We start from the raw sequence: 24689 nt of genomic DNA, 5'->3' as shown, positions 1-24689 counted from the left end.
TGAACAAAGTTGGCTGGCCTCAGCTCTGCCGCCTGGGAGAAGCACAGGCTTTTCCCCAGTGGAGGAAAGAATGATCACTAGGGAAACCCAAGCTGCTTTTTTAGAAAGACCAAAAGAAGAAAAGAAAGAAGAAAAACGCATTTTTTCCAAACATGGACGACTCAATGCTTTTCGCTCAGACTTCTGCAAGAGCAGAACAAAGGCACTGACACAGAACGACCCTCCCGCGGCAGGGGCGTCTTCACCCACTTCCAGGGCTTTGTCACTGTGCCTTCCCGCAGTGTGTGTCAGGGAGGCTGTTCTGGGAACAGCTTGGAAAGGAGGGCAAGGCAGGTCTTTATTCAGACCTGCTCCATCTGAAAGGTCACTCTTCTGATAAAGCACTTGCTGTTTATCCGAGACTATTTTTTAACTGGAGGAGAGACGATGGGGGCCCAGTTATTCTGTTGGCTGAAAGAAAACAAGATCCTTGGAGCACACCAGGAAGCTGTGTGACCTTGGGCAAGTTACTTAACCTCTCTGAACATGTTTCACCATTTGCAGAATGGAGATAACTGGATGCATGTAGTGAGTGAGGATTACATGAAATATTAGCATGGTACCTAGTGACATGTTCGGCACTTAATAGGTGATTTCTCTGCCTCTTTTCCCAGACAAGCCAGGTTATCATCACTAAGCAACACACATATGCACAGGCATACTTGCGTGCACATGTGTGCAGCAAGGCAAAGGGTTATGGCTGCATTGCTTTGGGGAGTCATGGGGTACAGAGATAATTTCCCTTTTCTGATATTTTAGAGATTTTCCTTCATCTCTTTCACTCAGAAAAAAAAAAGATACTCTTTATAATTATCTGAAAATAAAAATTAGCCAGGTGATCTACTTAAATGAAAAGGGAAGTGCTGGAGGAAAGAGTAGAATATTGAGGGAACAACTCAGGTGAGAAAGGGGTCGAGAAGAGTGTGTGAACCCCAGTGTAAAGTGAAATCCGTTCAGCAGTCTCACTGTTTATTATTTTCTTCACTGGAGCCTAGCAGAGTTACACATGTGTGAAATGGAGTTCTTTGGGAAGCTCTTCTTTCTCTTTTTAGCAATGTTACTGACTTTCTGAACCAGAAACTGGTGTCCAGACACCTGGGCACTGGCCACCTCTGCTCTCCCTGAGTCATGGAGCTCGGAGGTCCTGGGAGCGGCCCTGCGGGTTCCCAGCTACCTCGAACATCCAAAGGGAAGCGTTGTAAGCAATTAATCACACAATTATCTCATCTTCTTGCCACTGGCAATGATTTGACCCTCTAGAAGTGCCCAGTGGATTTTTTGCCAGTCTTATGCCTCGGAGGAGAAAACCATTCAATTTTCTAAAAGAAAGAAAGAAAGATAAAAGCTTGTACACAGAAGTACAAACAAAGTGAACATTTAAGTTCACCTGTTCCATGACAGTATACAGAGCACCCATGTATATGTGTTACAGCTTCTTCGGTTCTCTCTCTAACCTGGTGGGGTGGCCAGTGGGAGGTTATCATGCCCAGTTTACAGATGAGAACACTGAGGCAGGAGAGGTTCAAAGACTTGCTCATAGCTGCAGCTGGGAAGCAGCAGAGCAAGGGATCATTCTAGCTCCAAAACCTAGGTCGTGTGCCTTCTGGAAACAAAATCCAATTCTGTGGCCTGCCTCAGAGGTAGAGGACTTTGGACAGACTCGAGGTGGAGGGGAAGAGTACAGAGAATCTTCAGGGCGGAAACAGCGGCAGGCCTGGCAGAGCCAGTGGGAAGGGAAGCTGCAGGGAGGCTGGCTGCTGTGGATGAAGTGGGGTTGTGAGGAGCTGTCTTCAAGAGGCCTGCTTGTCTGAGACAGTCCAGACTCCACTGGGGCTGTTAGGAGGGGAGCAGAGCCCGCAGAGGCATGCAGCTTCATCTTGCTTCGAGCGATTTTGACCAGGTTCCTCACGGGTGACATTGGATGTGGTCGCCCTCCTGCTGAGCCATGGGTGACCTCTCACAGCTGCAGGCCTAGCTAATGGTGGTGGCCTCTCCCGGGGACCCTCTCAGCAAGCACTGGCTGAGTATCTGGTGGGGCCAGGTGCAGGGACTCCTGGGTCTCTGGAGGGTTACACTCACCCAGAGGAGAAGTGGGGAGCAGGTGTGCCCAGGGCACCTTGGGAGCACCCCGCTCAAACAGAGGAAGGGCTTCTGGAGAAAGGGGTCTCTGAGCTGCCTAGGGGTTAGCAGAGTCCTTTGCCTCTGTACCCATGCTTGTGAAAAGTCCCTGGTGGCTGAAAGTGTTGAGGGCGGGTGGGGAGGGGTTTATGGAGCCAGGAGTTGCCAGCGGAATCTCACAGTCCTGAGAGGTGGGGGGGTGGGGGGTGGGGGTGTGCGCGCGTGCTTAGAGGCTCCATTGTGTCTGACTCTTTGTGACCCTATGACTGTAGCCCTCCAGGCTCCTCTGTCCATGGGATTCTTTAGGTAACTGGAGTGGGTTGCCATTCCCTTCTCCAGGGGATCTTTCCAACCCAAGGATCGAATCCAGGTCTCCTGCATTGCAGGCAGATTATTTACCGTCTGAGCCACCAGCAAAGCCCGAAGGTGTGTTTAGTGACCTGCAGATACCTCCGTGGTGAGGGAGGGGCACCAGGCCTGGAAACCTCCTACTACGTGTGAGGCAGTCCTCTAGCAAAGGGGCATCTGCTCCCCCAGGTCACTACCCCTTTTTTCTCCACCCATCCCAACTTCTGTGGAGAGACACAGCGTTGGTTTGGAGGGGCAGGCAGTAGCTCAAAAGACAGGAAGCAGGCCCCGGAGGGCAGTATGGGCTGAGCTGAGGAGAAGATGGTGTTGACCTTGGGCAGCCTGCCCTCCTGTTGTGGGGTCTGGATTGGTACTTGGCTCCGACGCCACTGCCGGGCCCATTCCCTACTCAGTGGATGAGAAAGAGGTCATGAGCAAGCAGAGAGAAGGCCAGGCCCTGAGGAATGTACAGAGGGTGAATGAGAGGGGAGCTGAGGACATCAATCCCCTTCTGCGATTTTTGGGGTGTACTGCTGGGAGCCCCTCAAGGAGAACCTTAAGCACCTTCAATCTCCAGCCCTCCCCTCCCAGCAGTCTGTGGCCATCGGCAGAGAGGGAGCAGGTCAGGAGCCAGAAGGCTTTGCAAGCCCCAAGTCACCTGCTGCTACCTAATAGCAGGGCTGTTTCCACCCCAGGAGGCAGGGCCGGCCTCCCGGGGGAGTGAGAGCATGCAGTCCCCAAGGGCCCTCAAAGGGGCCCCACGCTTGGTGCATGCCATGCCTCCCCATCCTGATATTCTTAACAAGTTCTGGACCCAGGGCCTGAGTTTTGCTTTGCACTGGGCCCTGTGTATCATGCAGCCGATCCTGACGGCAGCTGAAGCATCCTGTGGGTAGGGTGGCCGGAGGCCCCCTCATCCCCTAGCCTTGGCCCTGGGTCCCTGCTTTCCCTCCTTCATCTTTCTCTTCTTCATCTCCACGAGTCCTTCTTGCCTGTTTGATGGCCCAGCTTTGAGGTCATCCTGTTTAGCCCTTTTATTTGTCTTAAGGCAATGTTCCATGCAGCACGAGGCAGATAACTGGCTGAGGGAACCATCCGGAAGGCGGCGTTTGCCCAGGAGCCATTAGCATCATTGGGAAGCTTGGATAAACACAGAATCAGAGACGCTGCCCAGGCTTCCTCCCTGGGGCCCCGGCAGCCCCACTGGCCAGTGGATCGTTTCCGCGTTGGGCTCTCAAGGGCTCCGGGTGATTGGAGTCTAGGCCAGAGTGGGGGTGAGGAGCAGCTTTCCTGGCCAGGGCTGTCCCGGGCATTCTGAGGCTCGTTTGCTGGGTGGAGGGGTCGCCTATAAGGAGTAAACTCACATCTGCCCTGAGGCCTGGAATCTTCGGGAGGGAAAAGTGAGACAGGTTGTGTTAGGCCCCGAGCCTTCCAAAGGCACCTAGAGGCTGGAGAGGGCTCGGCGCATGTTTGCCAGGTTCTGAAGCTCCCTTTCCAGGTGACTGCTGTCACCTCAAGCTTGAAGAGGGTTGGGGTTTTGTTGTTGGTGGTTTTTTTCTCTCCCACTGCAAATCCCTCTCCACATTCTCTGAATATTTGAGCTCAGGTGTGAAGGGAGGGAGCCAGCCAGAGCAGTGTCAGAGCACCACTCATCTCTTAAGTCTTAAAGGACCAGCTTCTGCCCGCTGGGGCTCGCTGTTTTCCGATCCTCCTGAACTTCTCTGGGTGCATTAGGGTTCTGCGCCTTTTCCTGTGCAGCCAGAGTAGAGAGCAAGACCCTGCCTCTCACAGAGCAAGGTCAGGGCTGTAGCAAACGTCAGCAGAAGGCCCTCCAGCCCTGCATGCAGGTAAGAAAACAGAGCAGAATCCAGACCAGTGCTTATTTAGCCCAGGCGTGCAGGCAGTCATCTAGGGATTTGTGGAGCCAGGTCATCCAAGCCCACGAGGAACCTTACTTCCAGCCTGCAGTTGACTTACATCCAGCACAGAATCAAAGTGAGAGATGGGCGCCTCCGCCCCCCGCCCCCTGCTGTCTTGCTTGACAGGCCATCAGCTTTGTGGGGCTCGCTTTCCCCTTGGAATGCCGCCCAAGAACATCCCAAGTGCAGGATCCCAGCCACAGTCTAGGAACGATTGTCTGGTCTGATCTGACTCATGGGCGAGCCCAGTGTCACCTGGTGGCTAAGCTGGAAGTGGTCCCTGCCCAGCTCCAGAGTGAGACCTGTCTGGGGTTTTAGTGGTCAGTCGTGGAGCGTCTCCCAAAGACTCTGGGCCCCTCTGCTGAAGAAGCAGCCTGAACATCCCCTCCCCCTGAGCAGCCTTGTGCCCTGGCTGCCCAGGAGAACCGCCGTGAAGAAATCTCGTCCTTCCCGCCCGATTTTCTGTCCCCGTCACCTCGTCCATGCTCTGGGCTGGGAGGGGCCCTGCTTGTGGATAGACACTGCTGTTGGTAGCTTGGTGTGGGGTTCCCAGGATGAACTGGCACCTGGGGCTGGGAGGAGAGTGGAATGAGTGGGAAACAATTCAACTAGTAAGATTCTTCATCTTCCAGAGGTGGACTCCTGTCCACCATGGGGCTGTTTGAAGATGAGAAATGAGGCCGTAAAGCGCCTGGCCCAGCTCCTGTTACATAGTGAGAGCCTATAAGCGATGAGTCAGTGCTGGGGTAGGCTGGCGCCCATCCTGTTGCACGTCTAGGGAAATGAGCCCTCCTGGTGAGACGACAGATGATGCCAGCTTGCAGGCACTTTCTGAGAGCCGTCCCCTTTGCTCTGTCATGCTCAGCAGACTGGAGGGGAACACCCCAGCTTATCCATTTAGTTAAGCCGGTTCCAGATCTGGTGTGAGTAAGGAGTGCATCAGAGCTGAGCTTGCCTGACTCAGCTAACTGGCTTCTCAGATTGACATGTAAGGACTCTGCCGCCCAGAGAGGTCAGGGGGCGTGTCAGGCAGGTGGAGCTTCGGGGGCATTCCAGGGAGGGTCAGCGGAGGGTGTCCAGAGAGCCCTGGTGACTGGGAGGTGATGGAGGACCGGAGCCAGCGAGATTAGCAGGCAGCCAGCGCTGCCCTGGAGGAAGGGCCAGGCACCCTCGGCCACACCACTTTCAAGGCCTGTGAGGGCTGCCTGTGTGTCTGACACAGCTAGGCTCAAGAAGCTCAAGACCTGGGGCTGTGGTCTGATTCCAGTGACTGACGCTCTTGAGGCTCTCCCCGGAGGGAAAAGATGATCAACTCCTCGAGATGGAATTCTTCCAGATTGTCGGGCTGTTCTCCTGTCTTGTTGGCCTCCTGTCTTGGGTGGGGGGAGAGGCCTGGCCTCCACTTCTGAGAACTGTGGCTTCCTCCAGCGAGGGGCTCAGAGGGAGACTGCTAGCCCCCACCTGCCTTCTGGAACCGGCTGCCTGCGACATGGCTTCTCCCTGGAGCAGGTGGTCCCTGGATGGGTGCTGGGGTCTCCGGCATCATCGTAGGGGAACTGATTCTCTGCGACCTCCCACCTTTCTGTTTCTCTCCGCTCCTATGGGCTGGGGGTGGGAGGACTATGATCACCCTGTAGCCTCCTTTCCTGGGCCTGGACCGGGATCTGCTTTTCTGTTTAATGTTTGGCAGCGACCTTAGGCACGGCCTGGGTGCTGCTATTTAAAACCACAGGAAAATCCCCTGCGTGCTGCTGCCAGTGCAGTTGAGAAATCCCCTGGTGTGCACACCCGGCCCAGTGGAATATTCCACCTTGGAAGGGGCGGGCTCTCTGGCCTTGGCCACGTGGGGCCCATTTTCACGTTGAAGAATTGCTTCCTTGTGGAGGAGGTGTGGGAAAAGGGAAGCTACCCAGAAAAAGGTCCTGTTTACTTAGAGCTCGGCCATGCTGGGAGGCTCTTGGGTCCCATAAGCCATCAGAGGACCCCTGCCCTGGAGCACCCTCCTGCTTTTTAGACCCCTGGACCTAGAGGTTTCACAGCTCAGATGCCCCTGCTGGGCCGGAGCCTGGCTTTTCTCAGCCAGCATCAGTTTCCTCCTGCCTCTTGCGTCCCAGGCCCATTGCCCAGTGGGTCCCGGTGGGTCCCCAAAGAGCTACATCCCAACTGGGTGGGTCTGGCCCAGCCCCAGCTCCATGGCCTTTATTCTTTAGTAAACTTATCTCCAGACTGACTATTCCTGGGGTGGCTTCAAGGACACTCTTCTTGAACTCAGACCACTAAGACTCTTCCACAAACACCTCTGTGCCTGTGAGCTCCTAATGGCTTTACCTCCTGGGACCAAAGGAAGCTATGTGTTATTCCCATTTTACAGGTAAGATAATAGGGCCTCAGCAAGGGTCCAGAACATGTCCCAGGTCGGTGAGGAGTGGATGGAGCCAGGTCTCCCCCACACCACAGTCCCCTGAGTCCAACCATCTCAGCCCGACATTCAGAGCCGGTCTTGCCTACTCGCCCTTATCAACCACTGCTTCCAGCTCATGTTCCCAGCACACATGGCCCAGTTCCTCTAAACCCCGGTCCTGGGCCCCTGTTCTCACAGGCCCCGCTCCCTTCAGGAGTCTTCTGCCCCCTCAAGTCTGCCCTTAGACCGCCTCTGGGGGTCAGCCTGCCTTCCCAGCAGGCCTCAGCCTTTGCATCAGCCCACCCCCAGCCCCACCCTGGCAGCTGACACTCCTTCCTGGGTTCTCTGCTATTACTACATCTGCAGATCAGGGTCTCTCGTCTTTCTCTGAGGGGCCCTTCATCTTGGGATGTGAGAAGGGTCGTTTTTCAGAGTTCTAGAGTGTCCACATGGAGAAGGCGATGGCACCCCACTCCAGTACTCTTGCCTGAAAAATCCCATGGACAGAGGAGCCTGGTAGGCTGCAGTCCATGGGGTCGCGAAGAGTCAGACATGACTGAGCAACTTCACTTTCACTTTTCACTTTCATGCATTGGAGAAGGAAATGGCCCACTCTAGTGTTCTTGCCTGGAGAATCCCAGGGACGGGGGAGCCTGGTGGGCGGCCGTCTATGGGGTCGCACAGAGTCAGACACGACTGAAGCGACTTAGCGGCAGCAGCAGCAGCAGCAGAGTGTCCACAGGACCAAAGAGCATGGGGGACCAGTTGTCCATCTCTCCCTAGACAGATAAGAAAACTGAGGCCCCAAGAGGATTTGTGAAAAAGGGCAATGTGGGGGGACATCCCTGGTGTCCCAGTGGTTAAGAACCCAACTTTCAGTGTGAGAGATGCAGGTTCGATTCTGGTCAGGGAACTAAGATCCCACATACCATGGAGCAGCTAAGCCTGCAAGGCCAAAAAAAAAAAAAAAAGGTCAGTGTGGGTTTAGTTGACCTCTTACGGGGGAGTGGTATAGGATGGGGTTGGAGAACACTGTACCTTCCCCCACCTCCGACCCGGCTCTGAACCTGTCGGCCCCTTGGCCCCTCTGAGTTCTGTTGCAGGAGTATGATCAGAAGGTGGTGACCGCTATGCACTTGTCTTTTGGACCCACCTAAACGTCTTCCCCCTGGGTCGAACAGGCCATCACTTGATTTGTTGTCTCATGTAACTAGATTTTCCCATTGCTGCCCTCATGCATTGTCTGCCCTGAGTATTTATGCAGCCTTCTGGGTGCTTAGATAAGAAACACTGGCTTTCCTTAGCCTTCTTTGGTGATCTCCATCAGAAGGACCTAGGAAAAACACCCTTGTCAATGAGGCCAGCCCTTTGTCATGTGGCCGGACAGCACTGCCCTCACTTAAGGATAGAATAGGTCTTGACAGTAGAGCGAGGGTTTCTGGGATGGGGCAAACATTGGCAGGTTCACGTAGGGAAGAATTTTTCTCCTTAAACAGATTTTAACTTGAAAACTTGATGACAGAAGTAGCTGAGTCTCACCATGGAGAAAAAAACAAAGGAGACCAATTTAACCTTGATTTACCCTTGGGGAGTCCATTCAGCATCCTCTGGGTGGCTGCTGGCAGATGGTGCAGGACAGGAAAGGAAGAGCTGCCTCTCCAGGGTGCCCTGTCCAAGCAGGACCCCCTCTTCTGCAGAATTCCCAGCTTCCCCTTCCCAGCAAAGAGTCTTGGGGGTTTACTGTCTGTGGTTTTGCTGCTTCAGGGATCCACTTCTCAGGAACTTGAAATGCTTCTCAGTTCATTTCTCATCACCCTCTTCAGGGGCTCAAAACACTTGATCTTCATGTCTACAACCCATTCTTATTAAGGTTCACTTAGGGGTATTTTTATACAGAGAAATGTTTATTGCTGGGGATAAAAAGGATTTTTTAAAAAAGTAGTCATGTAGGTGAGGGTTTAAATGCTACTATGTTACTTACTTGTCTGAGGCTGGGGTTCTGCAAATCGAAAGGACAATGATTACCATGCTGCTGAGAAAATAAAGTAAGGTGCTCAATTAAGAAACATCCTGAGAAGGAGAAGTACAGTGGAGAGGGAGTCTCACGGGCTTGCTCACCCCTGTGGACACCAAAGCCTTGGCGGCACTGCAGTCCCTGGGGAATTCCCTTTAAAGTCTCCTCACACCTCTCATAGGCGAGAGCTGCCTCTGCTGCTGCCACCTGTGCCAGTGCAGAGTGAGATGGCACGCTGCTGCGGGGCGACCATAACCTCTCTGGTCTTCCCCTTACGAGCCCTTGCTGTTGGGATGAGAGAGGTCATTTTCCAGAGTCCTAGAGTGTCCACCGATCCAAAGAGCATGGGGACCAACTGAACCCTCCCTAGACAGATGAAGAAACTGAAGCCTCGAGAGGGGCACGAAGAAGGGCAGTGTGGGTTTAGCTGTCCCCTGACAGGGGCGTGGCATGGGGTAGGGTCAGCCCTGGAGAGAGAATCTCTGCCCCCCCGCCCTTTGTTCTCAGAGCGTGTCGGAGCCTGTCCCCTTGACTCGGGGTGTTTTGCTCAGCCTGTTTGTACAAAGGGGCAAAGCCCCCTAGATACATGCCACATAGATGTTGGAGGCGAGGTCCTCGGAGCCGCCTGCTTTGTGGGCGTGGCACTCACCTCTCGTCCTGTGGCCAGAGCTTGCCTGGCTTTGAATTCATCCTAATCAGAAAGTAGTAGTTCTGCTTCTAACGCTGAGTTTTTCGTTTGCTTGTTTCTAGAGCAAATCATGGAGGAAAATAAAAAACATGGTGCACTGGTCTCCGTTTGTCATGTCCTTCAAGAAGAAGTACCCCTGGATCCAGCTGGCAGGACACGCAGGTAGCTGCAGCTCTCCCGGGGCGCCTGGCTCTCCGGGGAGGCAACCAGCACGTGCCGGGGGCGGCCCTGGATATTCCGGGAGTTCAAGGTTCTGAACAGAGATGCTCTCCACGAGAAGGGCCCTAACACTGCCTTGAAAATGCACGTGACTGTCGTCCTGTCCATAGTCTGCGTCACCCCTTCACAATCACACACCTCCCCCTTCAGTCGCTGTCTCTTTCAATCTTTCCTTTTAACTCAATAAAACCATCCATCTTTTTAGCTCGCCTGCCATTTGTCACCCTGGACAAAGAGACAAAGCCAGCTGCTTCCCCAAGTGCCTGTTGTATGCTCACCTCACCGTACTCCTTGGGTAGCTGCACAAATGCAGATACAGTGTCTGCCCCAGAGGAGACTTGTAGCTGGTGGGAGAGACGGGCAGGCCGCTCCACGAGTGTTAGACGGTGTGGAGTGCTGGCTGCAGTGGCCAGGCCCTGGGCTGGCCATGAGGTCTCCAGGTGGCCCTCAGTGACAGGAGAGGGTGTCTAGAGCTGTCTAGCCCACTAGCCGTGGCCCTTTGTCATGCATCATCCTTTGTAATGATCCATCCATCATCAGGGGGGTTTTCAGCGGCTGCCTGTGGACTTCAGGGCAGCACAAGGTCTGACATTTTTTTATATCCTCAACCACATTGGCTTAGCTCAAGGCAGGCCGATGGACACCCTTCCTCAATACTTGGCTGAGGGTGTGGCTCAGAAGTGTGGGGTCCCCACTTCTCTGCCAGTCTCCCTGTCCTGGCACTAAGTTCCATCCTTTCAGGGCTTCTCCACTGAGAAGGAGACACCTTCATGGCTGGGAAGGGTCAATGGTGAGGTGGGCGGTAGAAATCACATAGAGGGGGTATGTAGGTCCTGCCCAGACCTCTACTAGCCTTGCTCACCCTCCAGCTGTGAGCATTGCTCTGCTTCCAACTTCAGAGGAGGAGCCTAGGGTCTGGGAAGTCAGAGAACCAGCCCAGAGTTGCCGTCTGGGTGTGGGGGAGACTGGGACTTGCCCCTACTCCCCCTAAAGGGCTCGTTCCACCAGCAGGGACCTGGGCACGCCCTGAGCCCTGTGCTTAGCCAACCCCGCAGCATCCCGTGATGGAGGGCATGTGTGCAGGGTCAGAGGTCAGGGCAGGGACAGCCCGGGCCAGAGACCCAGGGTCTCCTCCCACCTTGCTCCGCAGGGAGCTTCAAGGCGGCTGCCAACGGCAGGATCCTGAAGAAGCACTGTGAGTCGGAGCAGCGCTGCCTGGACAGGCTGATGGCCGACGTGCTGAAGCCCTTCGTGCCTGCCTACCATGGGGACGTGGTCAAGGACGGGGAGCGCTACAACCAGATGGACGACCTGCTGGCTGACTTCGACTCGCCGTGCGTGATGGACTGCAAGATGGGCGTCAGGTGAGCTGGGCTTCTGGGGCGGGGCCGCCCACTCCTGGCACCCAGCTGGCCGGGCAGCAGATACTGGGCAGGGCGGCGCTCAGGGATCCCAGGAGGCGGGGGCTTTCTGGGCTGTCTCTGAGGCCTCGTGTGTGCGAGGACAGGCCAGGGGTCTGGGTGGACCCCACCCTGGCCATCTCGCATATGTGCGGAGGGGACTGGGAGACTGGCTCTGCCCAGGACGACCCCTTTCCTTCTTCAGTGAGCCAGGGACCCAGGGGAAACTGGAGGAGTGCGGAGCCTCCCCACGGAGAGGGCTGCCCGTTTGGTCAGGCGGGATTGCTGGGGCGAGCAGCGGGGGCGGCTTCCTGTTACATGGGTCACCAGGGGGGCAACTGGAGGAGAGGCTCTTCTTATCCCATTCTCCTACTCCTGTCCCCATGCCGGTGAGTGGGAAGAAGGGACTGGTCAGTAGATCATGTTGATTTGCCAAAAGACTCGAGCCTGCCATAAGGGAGCAATGGAGAAGTCCAGGGGCACAGGAGGCCCTGACAACAGGCACCAGCTTGCTGCCTCCTGGACTGGGGCTGGTGGTGGCCTCAGCCTGGCAGCTGTGTGTTCCCGGGTCAGGGGCAGGACACATGGCCAGATGGGCACATGGGCGGCCTGTATGTGGAATTGGGTCCCCCCACCCCACCCCAGACCCTGCCCAGACAGGACCCAGGAGGGAAGGAGACAGGAGGAGTGGGCTGGAGGAGACGGGGTGGCCCTGAGACCTGGCCGCCAGCCCTTCTTTGCTGGTCGGGTTTCCTCATCTCTCAGACTCTGACCATCTCAACTTAGGAGTCACAGAGTAGCTCCTTCTCCCCAGCAGGGCAGCGGGTGGGGAAGTCCCCGCAGGCCTCAGAGAGCCACCCAGCTGCAGGTGCCGAGAGGAGGCGGCCAGACGCCGGCTCCTCCATCCCACCCGCTGCTCGCTGGGGAGACCAGGTTCCCAGCCGCAGAGCTCACAGCTGGAGCCTGTGTTTGCTTTGGATGGTTTAAGCAGTTTTACTTCTTAAAAGAGGAGATTGAGAAAGAGGAATGTGTGTGAGTGTGTGTGCGTGCGTGCGTGCGTGCAGGAGAGAAGCAGGCAAGCCGGTCAGTTTTCTTTCCCTCTTCATTCCTCCTGGGAGTTGTGTCATAAAATCAGACCCTGCAGGCTGGCCTGCCATGTCCCTTTGGCATTGCCCCGAGGGCGGGGACGAAGGGGTGGGTAAGTATAGGTCCCAGTCTTTGCTCTGGCACTGTCCCCAGCCTCCCAGCCTTCTTCCTCCCTCCATCCAGGGGTCTCACCATCTCCAGCCCACCGGGGAGAACATCCCTTCAGCTACCTCTTGGCCACTGCTCTTCTCCAGAGTCTTAATTTCTGTGCCTGGAAGGTGCTCGTGCGATGCACTAGGAAGCACCCTCTCAAGGGGAGACACATAAAAACTCTGATGGCTGTACAGCCAGACCACGGCCAAAAAAAGTACACCCCGTGGGAAGAACGTGTGGCCAGTCAGTCCCGAAAGGCTGCCGGTGTGTCCGTCTGTTCCGTGGCAGGCTGTGGGGGACAGGAGCCACCCCCTCTCACCAGGGCTGCCCACTCTCTCTGCCACCTGTCCCGTTGCACCCAGGGCTCTCGGGAGCCACCAGCAGGGCTGGGACACAGTTAGCTCAGTCCTGGGCAGAGCTTGGAGACAGAGTGTGGGCAAGTGAGGGCCCGAGTGGAGGGAAAGAGAAAGGCCTCCCCCAAACCAGTCCCCCTCCAGCCCCACCTTCCCTGTCTCCTGGGTCCTGAGTGTGGAGGGCCCTTCTGTGCTCCGAGTGTTGAAGACCTCGTACAGCCATCCTGGCAGATGGGCCTCAGGTCCGCCTGGGGCAGGAGGCTTTTGTCACCAGAGGCTAAGGGACTCGTCAGGGCCACGCAGCCAGATAGACACACCGCCCACCTCTGCAGCAGGCCTCTGACTGCCAGTCTAGCCTGGGCTGCAGCTTGGCCCTGCCCAGGGGCTCTGTGGTTGTCAAGAGGGAGGAGGCTGGAGCCGGGGCCACCACAGACCCTGCATCCCCAGCAGGAGGGGCTCAGACTCATCACAGACTTGTCACGTGGTGGAAGGACCGATCAGCAGTCTGAGCCTCAGCTGTGGTGGAGCCTGAGGAAAGGGTGATGGAGGCAACTGTGGCGTCCTAACGAGGGGCTTTCTTGGGACCCTGGTTCCACAAGGACATCAGCCTGCTTTGCTCTAGGGAGTTTTCTTCGATTTAACCTATAACTCTGTGTCTGGAGAATCAGGAGTGTCTTCCTGATGTTCGGGCCGGGGACTGGCAGGCAGAGACCGAGCTGCCTGTAGCATCTCTGCCCTTGTGGAAGCAGGTTGGAGAGGGTGGTGGGAATGGGCGGCTTTGGTGTGTCACCTGTTGGCTCCCCATGGGCCGGCTGCCTTCCTGAGAGGAGCCCTCCCTCTGCTTCATCTTGTGGCTTCTCCCCTCAGCCTCTGCTCCTCCACGTGACATGGAGGCGTGACCTTCCTGTGGGGGTGGGCGAGGTGGGCTGGGCCAGTATCAGGACACCCTCAGTGGACCCCTGACCCCACCACCCGGCTCATGACCCTTGTGGGCATTTGCCCAGCTCCTTTCCTCCCTGGAAGGTGAGCAGCTCTGCCCAGATTGAGCTGCGCGGGTCCCTTTTTGAAGAAAGCCCTGTGTGGAAAGGGATTTGACATTGAGGCTTGCTTCCTATTTAAGGAGCTACTGAGAAATCTTTGCAGAAGTGCACCCATCCACCCGCCCTGCAGGCCCCTGCAGTGCACTCGGGAGCATTGGGAGGGCAGCCCCTTCCACACCGCACACACAAATACACACACAGGCCAGCACGACACAAATCCACACAGAGGCCTCCTGCCCACAGCCTCTGCCCTGGAGCTCTCATCATCGCTGACCTGGCTTTGTACACAGTAGTGTTTGTGTGCATGGGCGTACATATAGTGGTGTGTGTATGCATGTGTGTGTCTAGAGGGCACAACCAAGGCAGACCACCTCCTTTTGGTCTTCATCATTCCCTGTGCTGTGCTGTGCTTAGTCGCTCAGTCATGTCCCACCCTTTGCAACCCCATGGACTGTAGCCCGCCAGGCTCCTCTGTCCATGGGATTCTCCAGGCAAGAATTCTGGAGTGGGTTGCCATGCCCTCCTCCAGGGGATCTTCCCAACCCAGGGATCAAACCCAGGTTTCCCGCATTGCAGGCAGGTTCTTTACCGTCTAAGCCACCAGGGAAGCCCAAGAATACTAGAGTGGGCAGCCTATCTCTTCTCCAGAGGGACTTCCTGACCCAAGAACCAAACCAGGCTCTCCTGCATTGCAGGCAGATTCTTTACCAGCTGAGCTCCCCAGGAAGCCCTCATCACTCTCTGGAAGGCCCTAAATGACCAGGCCCAAGTTCACACCCAAAGATTTGCTTCTTTCTTGTTAAGAGTTGGTCCAGTGGTTCTGGAAACTTTTTAATAGATTTAGATTTGACTAGTGTGTTCTGGGTCCCACACTGGCAGGTTAGAGGTGGGTGGCCATAGAGCAAAGCCCCCCGGGACAGATGGTGAGCGGAGGCCAGGCTGGTTGTCACAGGCCACCACGTGGGCAGTGTCTACCCACACTGGCCCCGGGGAGAAAACTTCCCTCTACTCAACTGACACTGCAGATTTCTGTCTCAGGAAGGGTCACAGACAGCAGCTGAGCTCATTGTGGGGGTGACGGGGAGTTTGAAATAGGAGCAGGGAGGAAGGTGGGCGTCTGATGTGCAGCAGGGGGGTGACTCACCCTGTTGGCCCTGGGGTGTGCAGCAGGGGAGTTGACTCACTCCATTGGCCCTGGGGGTCAGGGAGGCAGCCTGGGGCCAGGAATTCAGTGCCAGGCTGCCCAGAGTCTGTACCGTCCCCACTTCTGTTATGTCCGCTGGTTTCCAGGGGACCCCTGCCAGTTGGGCCTGTAGGCTTCCCCCCTGCCCCGCCCCCGACACCTGTGCAGAGGATGCGGTGGTGAAGCAGTTTGCTTAACTGTGTCTTCTCAAGACCTGGTGTCCGAGAGGCAGAAAGAGCCCAGCACGTCTCTTCTGTAGCAGAGGGAGCCCCGAGGCTCCCCTCTCCTCCCCGCCGTCTGCTTCTCCCTGCAGCACTGTGGCTCCTTCGGAGACTGCCTTCTGGCCTGGCCTTTTCACTCAAGAAGGTGTTCCCTCTTCAGAGAGTGCCCTCAGGAGCACCAGGGAGATGGGCGGGGTAGGGGCACAGAACATGCTCCTAGACCCACACAGGTGCTAGCTTCCGAAGCCCTCACTTCTTGGGAGGGTCCCAGGCAGACGCTGGGGGCAGGGAAGCTGGGCCCTGAATGGACCTGCCTTCAGCCCCCTCCCCATCCTCACCCCAGCTGGACGAGCTCCTAAGCTGCCCTGCCTCCTCCTCCCCTGCTGGTCCTGTGAGCTTCCCCGAGAAGGAAGAGCTCTTTGGGCTTTGTCAGGCCTTCCCAGTGGTCCCAGAATGAAGTTGCCCCTGTTAGGCAAGGCTGCCCTGGTCTCTGTCAAGAGCCAGGCCCAGCCCAACTCAACGTGTGCTCGCCCTGCGTAAGTCTGGCTTGGCCAAGCTGACTGCAGCCCTTGGGCAAAGCGCCAGTGGGCCTCGGTCCAGCCAGCAGCCCTCATGTGGCCTCCTTTCCCTCACAGGACCTACCTGGAAGAGGAGCTCACGAAGGCCCGGAAGAAGCCCAGCCTCCGGAAGGACATGTACCAGAAGATGATTGAGGTGGACCCAGAGGCCCCAACCGAGGAGGAGAAAGCCCAGCGGGCCGTGACCAAGCCACGGTACATGCAGTGGAGGGAAACCATCAGTTCCACGGCCACCCTCGGGTTCAGGATCGAGGGCATCAAGGTGAGGATGGCCAGGTGGGGCCTGAAGCTGCCCGAGCCGCCCAGCTCCTGGATGGGAAAGGACTGGGTCATTGGATTCCACCAACATTCACCCCAGGGGTCCTTCAGGGGCTGTAAGATTCCTCTCAGTACAGAGCCAGGGCATGGGCAGCCAGCCCCAGGGACAGACGTTTGGGGAAATTGGCCTTCTCCTTGGTCTGAGGTGGGATGGCTGTGGAGGGGGCTGGGGCCTTGGAGCAGGGGTGCCTTCTAGCCCTGCCCAGCAGTAAGCGCTCTGCCAATGACCCTGCCTTCAGTCCAGACCATGCCCGGCATTGAGTACCCACCCAGCAGGGCCCTGCCTGGATGCCAGGGCTGGGAGTTGGCTCATTCTGCCCAGGGTCCCAAAATGAGGACTTTCAGTGAGATGCAGGCAAGGGAGGGAGCCTGCTAGCTCCTTTGACATCCTAGTCGTCTGCCCAGGCGGGCAGGACTAGGCACTGCTCCGTCCGGGTCACCAAACACCTCTGGGGAGCCTTCTCCGAGGCCTCCCCCCAACTTCCGAGTCACCTCATTCTCCTTTCTTTCCCCTTCACTCATTTGAGTAGGGCCTGAGAATGCTCTTCCCAGAGCCAGGCTCCCAGACACTGCCCTTGCTGTTGAATCTGGGCGTCTGCTCAGACGTGCGTTTCGCCCCAAGCAGCATGGTGTGAGGTGCTGGCCCCCCGGTCTCAGGCAGCCATCCCTGTCAGAGGAGGACAGTCCCTGAACGTTCTTGGATTTCTCTTCTCTGTCCATTCTTGGCTCATGTTGGCTGGCCCTTGCCCAGAGTAGGGCATGACTCCCGAGCGAGTGAAGCCGGGGTGGCCTCCCTGCAGATGGCATTGGGTGGAAGTTTCTGCTGGGCAGTGGCCCCTGGGACGGCTGCTTTACGAGCTGAGAAAGCCGCTTGCCCCTCCCCTGTCTTCTGAAGTCAGCTTTTGCTGTTTTTTGCGTCCAGTGTTGTTATATGCACATCCTCTTCCTCTCAGCGCTCCTTTTCCTTTCTGGATCTGTCTGAAGCCGTCTGCTTTCCCCCTTACCTCTCTCTCCATCTCAAGCTGGATCTTCTGGTCTGTCTGATTTCCAGCTGTGTGGGAGCAGCCCCCAGCCCGTCTTCTCGGGCTCTGAGAGAAGCCAGCTGCCTTTACCAGCTCTCCATCAGCCTCTCCCCTCCATTAGTCCCCCCTACAGAGACCCTCTGTGGGGTGGGGAAGGCCCAGCCCACTGCTCTCTCCCTCTGCCCAGGGTCCTGCCCATTCTTGCAGAGGCAGCCACAGTGCCTTAAGCTCAGCTCCTGGGGTGTACAGACCCATGTCTGGGCGCTCCTAGGAGAGACATCCTTTCTCACTCTTTGATCTTAAAGAACAGATTTCCTCACAGAGGTGCTAATTTACCCTCATGTGTTGCCTGGTCTGCCTGGAACAGACATAGCACCCGGCTCAGGAGATGGACCCATTTTGTGTGCTGGGCGGGGCTGGGAGCTGGGTGGGCTGTTAAACCTCGGCTTTCAGGGAACCTAAGTCAGAGACCTATAATTACAAAGGGAATCTGAACGTGGGGCAAGGGGCTTCTCTCTCCTGTGGGGAGCAAGGGTGTCCCTGGGCAGCAGGGACCTTCTGGCACCCAGGTTCCACGGTGCTGGCACTCCGGGCCTCTAGGGGCAGCGGAGGCCCGTACGGCTCCCTCAGAGCCCCGCTGCTCACACTCAGGACCCTCAGGACGGGCAGCTCTCATGGCCCTGCTCCCGCATCTTGGCCCAGGCGCCCCTCAGGCTCCAGGCCTCCCTGATGCTCTTCCTCTGGCCGAGACACTGGTGCCAACCGCTCCCTCTCCTCAGCCAGGGCCCAGGTCAGGCGCCCCTCTGCTGTGCTGTCCCACTAACCGCCCCTTGCCTGGTCAGTCCGGCGCCTGCCTCCTGGTGCTGCACACGGGCACCTCACTGCCTGGGGGTCAGTTTGGGGCTCCTGGCTCTGAGGCATGGGGTGGGGGGATGTGTGCAGTGCCCACCTGTGGGCTGTCTGCTGAACTGCCTCCCGGGTGGGTGTCATTCTTTTCAGAAAGAAGACGGCTCTGTGAACCGGGACTTCAAGAAGACCAAAACGAGGGAGCAGGTGATTGAAGCCTTCAGAGAATTCACTAAAGGGAACCCGAACATCCTGGTGAGTCGGGTGCCCCCCCGCAAAGGGGGCGGGGCCTTCTCTGGGCGTTCTTGCCCAGCCCAAGACTGAGCCGTGGTACCCATGCAGAAAACGCTGGCCCCAAACCTCTGCTTGGAAGGTGGAGAGGGAGATGGTGTGGTTGTCAGCCTGTCGGCCGGGTGAACATGCACTTGCTTTTTCCCTTCGCCAGAAACTCAGCTCCCCAGAACGCCTCCATCCCCTTCAGACCAGTCCTTTCCAAGGCTGTATTCCTCTAGCTACCCCCCAACCACCGCACCCCGCCCACTGCCTGCCAAGTATTACACCAAGTGCTCACCAAACCCTCAGAGCAGCCGCCTGCCGCGGCTCGGCATCCTTGTCCCCATTTTACAGATGAGGAAACTGAGTGGTCAAGGGCACACAGCAAGGAAAGCAGGGGAGCTGGGGCTCACACCCAGGGGGCCTGCAGCCTGCTGGTTCCTGCACTTCCAGGCCTGGCCAGCGCTCCACCAGGCTGAGACTGAGGGAGGGAAGTGTGCGGGGGACGGGGGTGAGATGTCTCATCACCCTCCCCAGCGGGAACTCACGGGCTCTCTGAGCCTGGAGGTGTGGGTGGCAGAGGTTCGTGACAGATGACTTCATTTGCAGTTAGCAGGCTGGACAGATGCTCTGAGCACTGGGATCATGTGAGGTAGGGCGTGTTGAGCCCCCACACCCCAAGGACAGGGCACCCTGTGATGATCAGGGACTTGACTACACCAGGGAGGTGGGCCCTGGAGCCCTCCTGAGAGGCACCTTCTCCTGCACGGGCTCGCCAGGACTAATGAGCAGGAGGGCTGGACCCAGACAGCCCTTCTCTAAGGAGACTCAGCACCGGCTGGTACTGGGCAGTCTCCCTCCCGCCTTTTCCAGCCGAGAGACTTTGGCCTGTGGTAATAGCTGAGGCCTCAGTCATGGGACAGGTGCCCCAGCTCAGCAGAGCTGCTACAGAGTGCACGATGCCCGTGCCTGGACAAGAGAGGTTTATTCCTGGCACTGAGCCCCAGGCTGGAGCTGCTGCACATGGGCGTCGAGGGGACCCTATGTGCCTGTGTGCGACAGGCTTCCCTTCTCGCAGCCCCCCGGGAGGGTGGACACCCCAGGGCGAGCACAGCTCTGCGGAGAAGCCACTGGCAGAGAGATCTGTGGCTTTGGCTCTTTCATGCTGTTCTTTTCAAAAGTTCAGGGCACTGAAGTTTGCGTCAGGAAGTTCGCACCATGGCAACCGGGCTCCCTGGGTGCTGCCTCCACACTGCTGGCATTCCAGAATAGACTTAACCCCTGTGCGAGGGGCTCCTGGAACTGACTCCCCTCCACCCCAGCACCTCCTGTCACGAAGCAGTGTGGAGTAAAGGAAGCGTGGGACCAGGACCCCAGCTGCCCTGCCTTTATGGGGCCTCAGTTTTTTCATTTCTAGATGAGGAGCTTGAAATAATCAGTGTGAGGACCCTCTCACGCTGACAGTAACTCTTAATAGGCTAAATGACACCTAACCCCACCACACACACACACACACCCCCCCCCCCCGATATATTTAAAAATCTGGGCATCTTTCTGTTCTCAGATTGCCTACCGGGACAGGCTGAAGGACATCCGGGCCACCCTGGAAATCTCTCCCTTCTTCAAGTGCCACGAGGTAGGTGTCAGGCGTTTGTCCTCAGGGGCTGAGACCTGTGCTGTGTGGTGGGCCATGACCTTGGGGCGTGCCTGCCTGAGTGGTGGGCCTGCCCCCCACGCTAGCAGACCTGCTCCCAAGCCCGAGGGTCGTCCTTAGGCTGACTGCAGCCAGGTCAGGCCCCTCGCTCCACGCGGGAACCACACTGCAGCCATCTGCCAGGTGCCCTAGGACGGCCACGGGGCCTGCGAGCTGTGGTACCATCGCCCTCTCCTCCCTCTCCCTCCCGACCGCGGGGGCTCCTCCGTTCTGAGTGGCTGTGGCAGGACTTGTGTCTCCCACACCCGAGGATCTCTGAGCTGCTGCAGTAGCCAAGTAGCCCTCCATCACCACCCCGAGATCTTCAGGAAGGGCGGGCAGGTCTTGGGGTGCCACTCTGGAGCAGGGCTCCTGCCTCCCTCTGCGGGCAGAGGGCAGCACCCAGGGAGCCTGAGAGAGAGAGGATCTGGGGACTGACAGCAGTACCCGGAGGGGTTCACAAGACCCTGACTTGCTGGGGAGCCCAGGCCCATGTGTGAGCGTCCACACACACACACATGGTCTGCCATCCTGGATGTTCCTCCCTGGCTCTGTTCACACTGCGGGTGGTCTTGTTCTGGATCCCATGTACTCTGCCCTCGGCATGGCCACCCTCCTGGGCTCAGCTGCCCAGGAGAGAATGGGGGCATGGAGCTGAAGGCTCTGGGCCTCACCTGAGTGCAGCTCTGCCCGCTTCACACTGAGGTCTCTGGCTTTCCCGAGCCTGGTCTGCAACAGGGTGAGGTCAGGGCGGGGCCTGGCCCTTCCCGGCCTCATCTCCTTGCTCCCCTCCAGGTCATCGGCAGCTCCCTCCTCTTCATCCACGACAAGAAGGAACAGGCCAAGGTGTGGATGATCGACTTTGGGAAAACCACGCCCCTGCCCGAGGGCCAGACCCTGAAGCACGACGTCCCGTGGCAGGAAGGGAACCGGGAGGATGGTTACCTCTCGGGCCTGAACAACCTCATTGACATCCTGACGGAAATGTGCCCCAGTGCCCCGCTCGCCTGAAGCCACCCTCTGCCCCGCCTCACCACCGCCCTGGCCTCTTCTCGCCCTTGCTTTCCTTCTCCTTCTGAATTTTTCCTTCACGCCCCCACTGGGTGCAAGCCCCAGAACTGACCCTCCTGATCGATCGGCACTACAAGACACTTTGTAGAAGAGATGAGATTTTCTAGTTACTTCCTAATTGAAGGGCTTGGAGCTGGGGATTCCACTTTCTTTGTCAGTAGGATCTCCTACTAGCAGAGAAATGCACAAACCCAGGCTTGGCCACCTGCTGGGAGGCCAGTAGGGTCTAGAGCTGGAGGGAGGCTCAGGCAGCCATGGAGTTCCTGGCTCCAGAGGGGACCCTAACAGAAGAGCACCCCAGCCTCTGGGCAGGTTACCTGTGGGGGCCTGCTGCCCCCTGGTGGCTGGTGCGGATGATGGCTCTCTTAGGTGTGGCCTGTGTCTGCCTTACCCTTTGGGGATGGGCTAACTGTTGCTCTGGATGTGGTGGCCTGCTGCCAGGCTTTCTGGTGTTTGGGGCACAAAACCACTGGGAGCAGAATGTCGGCCGTGAATGAAAGACTCTCTGCTTATCAGCTGAGGGACTCCTAGAGATGCCCTGGTGGCCTTTGTAGGTCTGCCAAAGCAGGGACCCCTCCCATTGGGTATTGAAACACCCCAGCACTGGGATAGACCCGGGATCCAAAAGTCCCAGGTCCAACTTGACTGTGCCCTTGACATTGAGCTTCCTGGGAGGGCACAGGCCGGAGCTTTGTTCTTCCTTCTGTGGTCTTGGCATGAATTCAGGGGGACACTCGGCAAACCTGAGCTTTCAGAGATGTCCCCTGACCCCCAGGGCCTTCCACATGTGCCTCCCACCTGTGCCTCCCACTCCCCTCCTTACTTTGAGAGGTCCTGAGGGCTGGATGGCAGCAGGCCAGGGCCCAGGCAGCCCCAAGGGAAGACAGAACCTGCAGAGGACACTCCTCTCCTGTCCTCTCACCTCCCCGCTTCCTAGTGCCAGCTGGTCCCCCTGATGCACACCCGGGGCTCTCATGAAACCCAGAGTGTCCAGCAGTTATGGGGGCAGAGCCTCAGGCCAGTACTGAGCAAGGAGGAAGCAGGCCATTGGCTCACTGGCATCATTTTCCCCCTGAAATAGCAACCTGGAGGGCTTAGACCCATTTCCCAAATGTGGTGTAGGCAGCTTCCAGAATATGTGGAAGGTGCCAGGCATCTCTTCCTGGGGTTACTAGGTTGTTTGAAGATTCATAGGGAACCGCTTGTAATCCATATTTTAGTTGTAAAGCAAGTAGGTCTGTATTATTGAGAAGGATGTAAATCTCACATGACTTTTAAAGAACAAAACTCCAGCTCTGTGGCCAGTTGGTGCTGTGGCCCAGTTGCCCACCAGTGTTGCAGGAGGCTGGACCCATTGCTCTGCAGGGAGATGCTCCAGGGACATGTGGAGTGGGTGTGTCCCCAGGTGTGTGTGCCTGGAGGACCAGTCCACAGGGGCTTCCTGGGCTGCCCCCTGTCATCCTAGGGTCTCTGAGGGAACTGTCAACTTGTCCACGTGACTTACGTTTCCCTTTTCATCCTGGGTGAGTGACAGTTGGTGGGGGCAGAGGGTGGGACACATGAGGATGTGTAAGTACAGATTTTAAAAAAGGAAATCACTTTTCAACTTCCTGGCTCTTGTTCAAAACAGCAGTGAGCTCCAGTGTGGGCTGACTTGCTAAAGGTCACACCCCCGCCTGGCTGAGCACTAGAGAGCTCGTGACACCACGTGACCCTAGAAGGCAAAAGTGCCCAAGTCAGCTCGGAGTCTGGGAGCTGTGGTTAGCTGGGTCAGAAGGGACCCCGGGGGTCTGTGCTGCAACTGCCTGGGACATCATGAGTTCAGATGTAAAGCCCCACTAGGGGCTGGCCGAGTTACCCTCATTCTATCTATGAAAAACAATGTTTGTTAAGCAAAATAATGCTATGAACAAAAATTACAGGGGACCAGCTTAACCAATTGAAGAGAACAAACTTTCCAAGCACTTTAAGCAGACACCAGTTGTTTGCAAACAGTGTGCTAATATACAAGTAATTTGTTCATTAAAGGTGCCCCAGAGGGCCTCCTCTTGGCAGTTCTTTGCTTTGGGTGACAAGTATATATGTGAATGGTAGAAAGTGGTATCTCTGTGGGGTTATTCTATTACTTAGGGGTTTGAGGGGTTTGTATTTCCCGTGCTACTTCTCCTGCACACCTCCTCTCTCGCACCCCATTCTCCCCGCTGTCCCACACTCCTCTGTTGTCCAAGCGGGATGGATGGATCCTGGAATGGGATTCAGGCAGTCTGGAAACCTCCCCCCAGCCAGCCCCGTCCAGGTGGGGACCCCCTGGGTCCTGGCCCTGCAGGTGTCAGGAGGGAGGGACGAGGTGTGCACACCTGCACACGAGTGGGTGGCCCCGTGGGGCCCTGGGGCTCCTGAGGTTCAGCACTGCTCAGCAGTGGAGGGTGGGTTCTCAACTGCTTGTCCCAAATGTGCTTTCAGTATCATGTAAGAGGTTTTTAAGTTATATTTATTTTGTGGGTTTTTCAATTGCACAAAACACTAAGTCTGAGAGGCTGGATGTTGTTTCTCCTTTAAAGCTCTGCCTTCTTTCTGAACGTCTTTTCCCACCCAGTGGAAAGAGCCCGGATGTAGCTTTGGCTACTGTCCCCCTCCCCTCCCTACTCCCCATGGACTCTCCACCGTTAGCTGTATTTAGCTTTGAGTTTCTCTGCGTCTGGTCAACCCCCGTGTGTATATAACTCAGGCTCTTGCTTAGGAAGAAGCAAGGTGCTCACCCCCTGCCAGTGCCTTTTTCTGGAGAGGAAGACTCCCCCAGGTGTTCTCCTTTCCTCTGCACCCCTCTCCTTGCCACACCTTTGGAGAAAACTGAGCTGTTACAGACCCTCGCAGCGTGCCTGTCAAACAGACTTTACACGCCCTGTACCTTCCTGAATAAAGGCCCTAGAGACCATGGTGCTGGGCGCCATCTGTGTGCTGTCCTTCCCACCCCACGACCTTGAGGGGTATCTGGGGGCGGGGGCAAGGGTATCTTTGTAAGTTGGAGGATCCAGTGGGGCTATGACAACTCCCAGGTGTGGGGGTCAGATTGGGTAATATTTTAATCGGCAAAGGATTTTAAACTCTTTTCAAAACTGTTTCCTACTGTTCCCATGAAAACTTCACATAGTAGCTCAGGGATGAAGCCACAGTATGCTCCCCGCCGGAGCTGGCAGAGCTACCAGCAGCCTTTGTTTATGCAGCCTGGCTCTGGGTGCTCACGTCTCTAGTCCCCTTGGATCCCAGTATCAGCTCTATGAGTAAAGCTGTGTAGTCTACCGGTTGGGAAACTGAGGCTTAGAACAAATGCCTTGTCCTGGGTAATAAGTGGGAAGCAGGGATTCAGATCCAGAATTTGCCTGTTTTCAAAACCAATTCTGTCTTCTCCCTCCCTGGGAGGATGTCTGGAGGGCAGAGAGCTTGTCTTGTCTTTGCCACGCATCCCAGGCACTGAGCACCAAGCCTGGCACGTAACAGCCGCCCAGCGAGGGTCTGGTGGGCTAATGCACGGCCGTGGGGCTGGGTTGGCCGAGGAAGACCACGGAGAGCAGGAGCCCCGGCAGTACTTCAAGGACTCGCCGTGCCCTTCCCTTCAGGCCTCTCCCAGCTCTGGATTGCTGGCACTTCATTTGCAGAACCCAGTGTTCTGTATCCAGGGGGCTGGTTCCTCCTTATCATTTTGAAA

General features: G+C 56.9%; 1 protein-coding gene across 1 annotated transcript in view; it reads left to right on the top strand.

Moving 5' to 3' along the window:
- ITPKB (inositol-trisphosphate 3-kinase B) overlaps window positions 1-23918 on the top strand; it is a 109135-nt gene extending 85217 nt beyond the window's left edge. Inside the window, exons 3-8 of the mRNA XM_069544658.1 lie at window positions 9590-9689; window positions 10897-11110; window positions 15818-16022; window positions 18100-18201; window positions 19784-19855; window positions 20708-23918. Of these exons, the coding sequence (XP_069400759.1) occupies window positions 9590-9689; window positions 10897-11110; window positions 15818-16022; window positions 18100-18201; window positions 19784-19855; window positions 20708-20923 (909 nt within the window). The 3' untranslated portion in view covers window positions 20924-23918. The remainder of the gene's footprint in view (window positions 1-9589; window positions 9690-10896; window positions 11111-15817; window positions 16023-18099; window positions 18202-19783; window positions 19856-20707) is intronic.
- The last annotated feature ends 771 nt before the right edge of the window (window positions 23919-24689 follow it).

This window comes from Ovis canadensis, chromosome 12, assembly GCF_042477335.2.
Source record: "Ovis canadensis isolate MfBH-ARS-UI-01 breed Bighorn chromosome 12, ARS-UI_OviCan_v2, whole genome shotgun sequence".
In the NCBI taxonomy this organism is placed as follows: domain Eukaryota; kingdom Metazoa; phylum Chordata; class Mammalia; order Artiodactyla; family Bovidae; genus Ovis; species Ovis canadensis.
Note: the sequence above shows the minus strand (reverse complement) of the source record. Positions and strands in the feature narration are given on the sequence as shown.